This window comes from Scylla paramamosain, chromosome 25 (genome assembly GCF_035594125.1).
Source record: "Scylla paramamosain isolate STU-SP2022 chromosome 25, ASM3559412v1, whole genome shotgun sequence".
Classification (NCBI taxonomy): domain Eukaryota; kingdom Metazoa; phylum Arthropoda; class Malacostraca; order Decapoda; family Portunidae; genus Scylla; species Scylla paramamosain.
Genome location: NC_087175.1, coordinates 2,072,501 through 2,082,500, shown reverse-complemented (window position 1 = coordinate 2,082,500; position 10,000 = coordinate 2,072,501). Strand labels below are relative to the sequence as shown.

General features: G+C 49.8%; 2 protein-coding genes across 2 annotated transcripts in view; both read right to left on the bottom strand.

Moving 5' to 3' along the window:
- The window catches only part of LOC135113423 (uncharacterized), a 10,719-nt gene extending 8,426 nt beyond the window's left edge, over positions 1-2,293 (bottom strand). The window contains exon 1 of the mRNA XM_064028688.1: positions 1,888-2,293. The gene's annotated coding sequence lies outside the window, so the exon portion shown is untranslated. The remainder of the gene's footprint in view (positions 1-1,887) is intronic.
- An 835-nt stretch (positions 2,294-3,128) lies between these two features.
- The window catches only part of LOC135113420 (E3 ubiquitin-protein ligase ZNRF3-like), a 32,271-nt gene continuing 25,399 nt past the window's right edge, over positions 3,129-10,000 (bottom strand). Inside the window, exons 5-8 of the mRNA XM_064028679.1 lie at positions 7,107-7,427; positions 6,767-6,908; positions 6,056-6,649; positions 3,129-3,334 (exon numbers count right to left, since the gene is read on the bottom strand). Coding sequence (XP_063884749.1) covers positions 3,267-3,334; positions 6,056-6,649; positions 6,767-6,908; positions 7,107-7,427 — 1,125 coding nt within the window. The 3' untranslated portion in view covers positions 3,129-3,266. The remainder of the gene's footprint in view (positions 3,335-6,055; positions 6,650-6,766; positions 6,909-7,106; positions 7,428-10,000) is intronic.

Here is a 10,000-nt window from a genome sequence, read left to right as displayed (position 1 = left end):
GAACATAATTGCTCTCATATCTGCTTCTTCTTTTTCTCCTTCTACCTCCTCCATCACATTTCTATCTCTCCTTCTCCTCCTCCTCCTCCATCTGCAACATCACTTTTCACTCATATTCTATTATTCTGCTCCTTTTTTTCTCCTCCTCCTCCTACACCTCCTTTTGTATCCTAAAACTGTCCACCTTCTCCTCATCCACCCCCATCAACAAAAAGTTTACGACTAGGTTAACTTTGGTCTCCCCGGGGCCTGCGAGGACACTCAGCATCACTCCCTCTCATCTCACCAGCAATGAATGAATCCCTGTTACATAAGAACATAAGAAATAAGGGAAGCTGCAAGAAATATACCTACCTATTTCCACCTATCATCTCCATCCATAAATCCATCTAATCTTCTCTTAAAGCTCCCTAGTGTCTTAGCACTAACTTGATTACTGAGTCGTTCCATTCATCTACCACTCTGTTTGAGAATCAATTTCTTCCTATTGCTTTTTATTTTTTTCTGTTATGTCTTGGCTTTAGAGGAACAGACGTACTGATTGTGTTAACTTGATTCTGGTGGATCACTTGATATCGAGATGTGTATTCCTTATAAGAATGTGAGAAAATAAGGGAAGCTCAACTGTCAGGTCTACAAGTCATGTCTGGCCTTACATAAACACTTACTAAGGCTGTACTATGTATCTCAGTGTATGGAGAGCCCCTTTGACAACCTACACCCTTTCTTGGTCAGTGGGTAGAGAATCCCTGAGTTGAACCTTTTCTGATAATCTAATCTAGCTGACCCTATCAAATTATAGTTAGGAAATATATTGGCATGGTTTCTGAGACCACAGCAAGGCCAGGTGACAGGACTTCATGCTGTGGTTATGTATATATCACCTGCTACCACAGCAAGACCACAGAACAGGATAGGGTTATATAAGGAATTTTCACAGCAAGGCCAGATGACTGAGACTTTTGCTGTGGTCATAGTAGTAATAATAACAGCAAAAACAAATAACAAAGACTAATACTGTGTTTATATTAGCAATGAGTAGGATGGAGAGCTTGTTATGGTGCCCAGGCTATCCTAGTTCATGAAAGCCAGTAGGAAAAACACATAATCTTCAAAACAGTAATAGCATGGCAAGTATTAATTGGGTTGACATTGAAGTGACGAGGTGTGAGAGGTGATGCTGTCATGTCCCACACACACCCACTCTGACTAGTATGAAAGGAGATGAGGTGTGTTGTCAATGTACTCTCTTTTCCTTTCCTGATGAGATTCCATATTTAACTGCTTGGAATTTCCCCCCTCCCCCCTGTCTCTCTTTCTCTCTCTCTCTAGGGAAACCTATCTATGCATTTTTTTTTCATATCTCTGTCTGCATTAATCTTTTCCTTATTTTTATTATACCCAACAGTTTTCCACCTTCTCGTGTGTGTGTGTGTGTGTGTGTGTGTGTGTGTGTGTGTGTGTGTGTGTGTGTGTGTGTGTGTGTGTGTGTGTGTGTGTGTGTGTGTGTGTGTTCATCTAGTAGTAGTATAAAGGGCCTGAGTTAACAGTTAAACACTTATGGTCATGTGTGTGTGTGTGTGTGTGTGTGTGTGTGTGTGTGTGTGTGTGTGTGTGTGTGTGTGTGTGTCCAGAAGGAAGTGGGGGGAGGCTGTGGTGGTGGTGATGGTGGTGGTGATACACACACACCTAACACACATAACACTGTCCTGCAGCACCATAATATTACCCTGTGCTTCAAGACATGCATTTCACACACACACACACACACACACACACACACACACACACACACACACCACTTCTCCGTGTCCCTTCACTCTCCCAGCTCATAAACGTTCTTCACATCAACATAACAAAGACGTAGTAATAGCACAGTACACATACCCTGAACGTTCACCATCAGAACACCGACAAAATAAACGTTCATCGCACCAAACACGTGGCTGGTCTGTCCGTCTGCCCGTCCACTCCACACCAAACAGTTGCGTCATCTGCACGTGGCCAGCCAGACCCGCGGCACAGCGCCATCTGTCCCTACAAGACTCGGCGCTTCACTTTCGTCGAACGCTCCTCGCTGCCTTGCCTTGCTGTGCCTTGCTAAGTCTTCCGCGCCGTAAACTTCCCACATCATGGCCTCCACTCCTCCACGACTTTCCGTCTTCTCAGCAGAGCGTAGGGCGCAGGTGAGTGTCCGCAGCAGGCCGCGGCAGGCGAGGGCGGGGGCTTCCTTGAGAGTGCGGGGGTGGGTGAGGGGCGGCTGCAGGCTGAGTGCAGCTGTCCTCTTCCTCGTGTCACGTCACCTCTGGCGGTGATGCACTACTGCTGCTGCTGCTGGTACTGCTGTTGCTGCTACTGCTGCTGCTGCCATCTGCCAAAGGAATAGAGAGTCACACACACACACACACACACACACACACACACACACACACACACACACGTAATCATGAACGTCTCATTGCATTGCTAGTGCCTGGCACACGACATACAATATAATCATTAGCGTTTTAAACGTTTTGTGTAGTGACATGTTACTGAATAACTGCGAGCTACGCCATGGCTGCGTTGGCCTTAACGGGAGTCTGGCGGGGATGGGTCATGTCGGAGGGCGAGGGAGCAGAGGGAGTGATGCTGGCCCGCCGGGCTGGCTTGCATGGAAGAAGGGATGCATGGGAGGGTACAGAGGATGCCTCAGTGGGCGTGGCTGGTTACCTGAGTGGAGGGAGAGCCTGTGGGCGGCCTGGTGGAGGGGCGGCGGGAGGTGTGGCCGCCTGAGGGACGCCGCCTCGGGCCCAAGGGAAAAGTCGCCGCTGAGCCTGACGGCGCCCGGCACGGTAGTGGTGGCAGTGGAGACTGTGGGGGCGACAAGGTGAGAGGCGTGGGCAGGCGGGGCGGCAATGGCCACCTCGGGCATGGTGTGGATATGGTGAGCAAGTGGTGGGTGGGTGGAGGGAGGCGGAGGTAAGCCGGGGTTGACCCAAGGGGGGCGCCGCGTCATACGCCGGGTCCGCGCCTCCTCCTCGGGTGGTGACTCCTGCTGGGGATGCCTGCGGGGCCGCGCGGTGCGCTCCTGAAGAGACTCGAGAGAGCGTCGCGGCGATGAGGGCGGCAGCACCTCACAGGACAGGTTGTCCAGCGAGGACGAGGCGTCACTGGCCTCGCTGCCGCCCCTCCGCTCCTCCTGCAGCGCCGCCAGGGCTGCCAGGAAGGGCGCCAGCTGCTCCCGACTCAGGGGGGCGGCGGGCAGGGGGCCGCGGCCCCCGCCACTACCTCCGCCAGCCTGGAATGTGACGGGACGCGGCCCAGCGGCGCCGTGGTGCTGCACCTCCACGCTCTGCGGGGCGGCATGGGCGTTAGTAGGAAACACACACACACACACACACACACACACACACACACACACACACACACACACACACACACACACACACACACACACACACACACACACACACACACAGGCAATCCCAAACGCTAGCAGACAGACAGTTCTCCTGCGTACTATACTGTGCACGTACATACAAGCAGACAGACAAGTTCCCTCCGTCACACACACACACACACACACACACACACACACACACACACGCACACGACGACGGCGGCGAGTCAAAGAGGAAACAGGATCTTATCGCGGCCAAATAAATACAGACTTAAGCCGTGAAGAGGATAATGGGCGGGGGTGTGGGGCAGGCGGGGCGGGGCGGGGCGGGGTACACGATAGGAGAGAGGGCGGGGTAGGGGCGGCCGTCTGTGGCCTAATATAAGAGAATTAGTTGTAGGGGGGAGAAGGAGGAGGAGGAGGAGGAGGAGGAGGAGGAGGAGGAGGAGATGAAAGGAAAGAGAAACAGAGAAGAAAGGAGTGGAAGGGAAGGAAGAAAGACCACACACACACACACACACACACACACACACACACACACACACACACACACACACACAACGAAGGTCATTATAATTTTATGCTCCAGCAGTAGCCAGCGGCGGCGGCGGCGAAGGTGGCGCTGATGGAGGAAGTGGAGGAGGAGGAGGGGGAGGGAGAAAAGGAAGGGGGAGAGAGGAGGGGGGCCGTCCTACTACCCATGAATCACTGCTCCAAAACATGGGGAGGGGAGGAATGGCGGGGGAGGCTGCCGTTTGAAGTGTTAGGAGGAGGAGGAGGAGGAGGAGGAGGAGGAGGGTTGAGATATATTTGTGTTTCACTAATACTGCCAACGCTCCAGTATTCTCTCTCTCTCTCTCTCTCTCTCTCTCTCTCTCTCTCTCTCTCTCTCTCTCTCTCTCAGGACCACACACCTCGCTCCCCCATTAAACTAGATTGCCATTAGCTCTTTCTAGACTATCACTAACATCACACACACACACACACACACACTCTCTCTCTCTCTCTCTCTCTCTCTCTCTCTCTCTCTCTCTCTCTCTCTCTCTCTCTGTCAGTCTCGGCTACTCAACGCACTCTTCCTCCTCCTCCTCCTTCTTCTCCTCCTCCTTTTACTACTACGAATAATAGTAACAATTACATTAATTTAATTCACCATATCTATTAATTTAACAAATACTAATATAATACCAACATGTTTCTAAGTTCTTTTCTATTTATCTATTTACTTATTTTTAGAGGGATAAACATTTTTTTTCATATAAAGTACTGATAAGTCTCTCTCTCTCTCTCTCTCTCTCTCTCTCTCTCTCTCTCTCTCTCTCTCTCTCTCTCTCTCTCTCTCTCAACTTCCTGTCTTCCCTTCTCTTCTTTCCTCCTCTCCTCCTTCATTCTTTCTTCCGTCTCATCATCACTCTATCTCTCGCTTCCTCCTCAATCCTTCCTTTCATTCTCTCCCCTCCTCCTCCTCCTCCTCCCCCCTCCCGTCACCCTCAAACCACCCAATTCCATTTTCTTTGATCACGAGTAAAAAGTTTTCTTTGACTAAGATTCACACACTTAAGGTTATCATTTTTCTTCCTTTTTTATATAAAGTGGTTGAGTTTTTTATTTTTATTTTTTTTCACGTCTTTGAAGTTCCATTTTGTTCTTTGAAGTTTAAAATCCTTTGAGGTTTTAAATGGTTTCTTTACTACTACTACTACTACTACTACTACTACTACTACTACTACTACTACTACTACTACTACTACTACTCTTGTTGTTGTTGCTACTTTTGCTGGTACTATTACTACTACTACTACTACTACTACTACTACTACTGCTACTTTTGTTGTTGTTGCTACTTTTGCTGGTACTACTACTACTACTACTACTACTACTACTACTATAGGAATGTAGGAATTATCATGTACTATTACAACAACAACAACAACAACAGTAGAAATAATGAAAACAAGAAAATAACAGCAATAGCAACAGCAGCAACAACAAGAACTACTATTACTGCTACTACCACTACCAAAAGTACCCTCAATCCTATACAACACCAACAACAACAACAACAACAACAACAACAACAACAGCAAAGTCTCCCCGCAAAGCAACAAGATAAAAGAAGCAAATTTTCTTTAATGAAACACAACGATAAGCTCTTTTTATAAGCGTCTGGGGAGGGGGAGGGGGTTCGGGCGTGGGGGGGTGTGGGGGGCGTCAGTGGAGGGGTTAGGGGGAAGGGGGCGGATTGGCGTTCCCAAAAGACAACAAAGCGACTGGCACTCTTTGTGGGGGTGAAAGAAAATGGGAGAGGGGAGAGGCACCGCGAGGGGAGAAGGAGGGAGAGGAAGGGAGAGCGAGGGAGAGGGAGGGAAGGGAGGATGGCCACCGTTTCCCTTTGATCTAAATATACCGAAGTCTATTGCATCTCTCTCTCTCTCTCTCTCTCTCTCTCTCTCTCTCTCTCTCTCTCTCTCTCTCTCTCTCTCTCCTTGTCTATTTTTCCTGCTCACGGCATTTGCCCTCCACAGTGTGCGGCGCGTCTGTGTGTGTGTGTGTGTGTGTGTGTGTGTGTGTGTGTGTGTGTGTGTGTGTGTGTGTGTGTGTGTGTGTGTGCAGTACATGGCGACGTATGGCAGGCGTGGGCGGGGCGCGATTTGGGTGTGGTTGGTCACTCACCACTATCTGATGCTCCGTCTCCTCGCTGCTGGAGCCTGGGGGCGGCCCGTGGGGGGCGGGCCGTGGGGGGCGGCGTGGGGCGGAGGGACGTGCCCGTGCCCACACCGCGGGTCGTGCGTGGGCGCGGGCGGGTACATGAGGCAGGAGGCGTGGCCACAGCCGCCGCCGAATCCTCGCGGGGCAGCGGGGGCGGCGGCCCCGTAACCACAGGATGCCGCCAGCCCGTACCCCGCCAGGGAGCCGAGGAAGGAGGCGTGGGGGCTGAGGTAGCCAGTGCGGGGAGCGGGATAGCCACCCCGGGACTCATGTAGCCACTGGTGGGCGTGTTGTACCCCAGGGCGGGGCTGGCGTAGCCGCTGGCCACGCCCCCCGCCCCGGTGCACGCCATGGGGGCAAGGGGAGGGCTGGAGTACCCCGGGGGCGGGCTGATGTACCCTGGCGGCAGGGGGCTGTAGCCCCCGCCCAGCAGCGCCGGGCAGCCGGGATGGCCACACGCCGCCTGCTGGCCGGGGGGAGGGGTGCTGTACAGGGGAGGCGCAGGGGGCAGGGGCGGCGCCGCCGTGCACGTGGCTGGAGGACTCTCGTAGCAGCCCTCTGTGGAGAAACAGTGTGGGTGAGACGAGAGACACACACACACACACACACACACACACACACACACACACATACACACACATAGGCGCGGCAGCATCACAGCGTCGCAGCACTCACCTATAATGTTGTAGTTACACAGAGGACACGTGCGGTGCTGCAGCAGCCAGGGGTCCACGCACGTGCGGTGAAACTCGTGTTTGCACGGCAGCACGCGAAGCTCCTGGTGGGGGCGGTACTCCTCCAGGCACACCACGCACACCTGCCGGCACAGAGGTTATGTCAGGCGTGGAGAGAGGCGAGGAAACAGGTGTAGTATAGGTTCAGAAGGTACAGGTGTGTGTATGTGTGTGTTATATCAGTCTTTCAATTACAGCTCCTCCTCCTCCTCCCCCTCCTCCTCCTCCTCCTCCTCCTCCTCCTCCTCCTCCTCCTCCTCCTCCCCCTCCTCCTCTCTTACCTCAGGTCCCTCCGACAATACGGAAATCTCATGGCTGCCTTCCTCTTCTTCTTCCCCTTCTTCCTCCTCCTCTTCTTCCTCTTCCTCTTCTTCCCCTCCTTTCGTGGCGTCACTACTCCTCCCACTACCACCGCCACCACCACCACAACTTCCTCCCCCTCCTCCTCCTCCACTTCCTCCATCATTAATAACTTTGATTTTCTTCTTCTTCTTCTTTTTAAGTTTCACTTTTATTCTCTGTTTCTCGTCCTTCTTCTTCTCCTTGTATCTTCTGCACTCCATTTTGTTAAGCGCTCTCTTTGCTTGTTGGGCCAAAGTGTTCTGAAAGGCAAGGAGAGAGGACGAGACAATGAGAACAAGTGATACAAGCAAACCAACTGATATGTAACTAAGATCAGTGTATTGACAACTGCTCTCCATTCATCTCTATCACACACACACACACACACACACACACACACACACACACACACCGCTTGCATCTGACGCTTTCTTCTCTTTCTAGTCAGAGTATCCGCCTTGGTGTTCCTAACCTAACCAAATAAAACCTAACCTAACTACATCAAAATAAATAAATAAATAAATAAAATACAAGGAAGATATGAATAAAAATGTACAGCTTATTTTCTTTTCCGTTATTTTCTCTCTTCATTCTGTTCATTCATCTATCTTCTTTGCCTTAACAGAATGAAAAACAAACAAATGCAACGAGTACAATATAGATAACAGAAAACTTGAAAATATACGAGGAATGAAAGAAGAAATGAAGCCATAATACCGCGGATTATTTTTCTTTTTACTTTATCATTATTTCCTAACACACTCGCGATCCCCTTCATCCAAGAGGCTATGAAGAATCCCGAATGCATTCCCATCACGCTCTGGCATTCCTCTCCCTCCCCGCGCCCTGAGGAGACTTGCGTGGGGATTAAATGAGCGAGTCGGTTATTACTCGAGTCCCAGAATGCGTACGATAATACAATAATAAGAGAGAGAGAGAGAGAGAGAGAGAGAGAGAGAGAGAGAGAGAGAGAGAGAGAGAGAGAGAGAGAATTTTGTTTTCATTCCGGCTACATATTGTTAAAGAAGTCATCTCTCTCTCTCTCTCTCTCTCTCTCTCTCTCTCTCTCTCTCTCTCTCTCTCTCTCTCTCTCGTCTTTTTTGCCTGTCTACCGTTCTTTCTATAGCCTTTCCTCCCTCTCTTCTTATCTAACCCAATCTCTCTCTCTCTCTCTCTCTCTCTCTCTCTCTCTCTCTCTCTCTCTCTCTCTCTCTCTCTCTTCAAAGAGACCATCTACCTTCCTTTAATCTAAATAGAGGTAAAAAGAAAAAAATGTAAAAAAAAATAAATAAATAGCCATAGAAAAGGAAAGGAAAGAAGTAAGGTAGTGGCGTGAAAAGATAAAAAAAAGTGAAAGAAAAAAGACAAAAAAAAAGATGAAAGAGCGTTTATATGGAGTGGAGGGAAAAAAAGAGGACGGAAGGGAAAGGCAGAGAGAAAAAGAGAAGAGGGAAAGGAGATAAATAAGGAATAAAGAAGAAAGCTCAACAACAATAACAACAACAACAACAACAATAATAATAATAATAATAATAATAATAATAATAATAATAATAATAGATACAACTAGTAAAGAGGAAGCGGCAACACAAACTGGCAACTCGCACCAAACTTTTTCCCCTTCCCTTCATCTCCTTTTTTCACGCCATTCCTCCGTCTATTAGCGTTCCCAGAGGATATTTAGGGACTCAATAATTCACAGGGCGATAACATTAGGCGAGGAGCGACTGGAAACGCGTTAAAACACCTCATTTCAAGCTCACACTCCTCGTAAACATGCGGCGGCTGGCGAGAGCTGGCATGTGAACCCAACCTTGTCCGAAACCATGGCGGGGTAGTGAAGACAGGGAAATAAGACATAATAAAGGATAAACTGAGGGTATAAGGGGACATGCGATAGCGTACATGTCTAGTGGATAAACTGCAAAGGCTACTGAAGACGTGGAGTAATAAATAACTTGAGAAAACTTGAAAAAATTAGAGAGAAGGGGGAGAGGTGGAGCGGGCGGGCAGGCAGGCGGGCGGGGCAAGATCAAAGATGGGCCAGGAATGCGTATGACAAGACCGCCTCCATCTGCACGCTGTCCTTGCTACCACGGCCTCACGCGGCTCTTTGAAGACCGCCGCGGCATTCTGGGAAGTCCTCTTCCTCCTCAGTGGGAGATACACATCTTGTCACGAGGGGCCACCGAGTAAATGGGGAAAGATGGGAAAAAAGGAGAGTTCCGTGACCGATCAATAGTGTTGGTCTTTATGCCCCAGCTGCCGCCGCCGCCTCCTCTTTCTCCTCCATCTTCTGCGCCTCCTTCATTCGCCCTAGTATACGATTTTCAGCCACACACACACACACACACACACACACACACACAGAGAGAGAGAGAGAGAGAGAGAGAGAGAGAGAGAGAGAGAGAGAGAGAGAGAGAGAGAGAGAGAGAGAGAGCACAGACAAACATACTTAAGGGAGACAGAAATTCCTTGTAATCTCTCTCTCTCTCTCTCTCTCTCTCTCTCTCTCTCTCTCTCTCTCTCTCTCTCTCTCTAAATTTAGACAGGAGGTTTCCCGACACTCGTCTCTGACAAAAACTTAGACACTCCTTCCTCCTCCTCCTCCTCCTCCTCCTCCTCCTCCTCTTCTTCCTTCCTTCTCCTTTCTAACTAACAACTGAGAAGTGACAGTTAACTGGTCCATCCTCTCTCTCTCTCTCTCTCTCTCTCTCTCTCTCTCTCTCTCTCTCTCTCTCTCTCTCTCTCCTTTCAACCTTCATAATTTTTTCCCTCCTCCCCCTCTCTTCTTATCTCTTTTCTCTCCGCACTCATGTTTTAATCTTTTTCT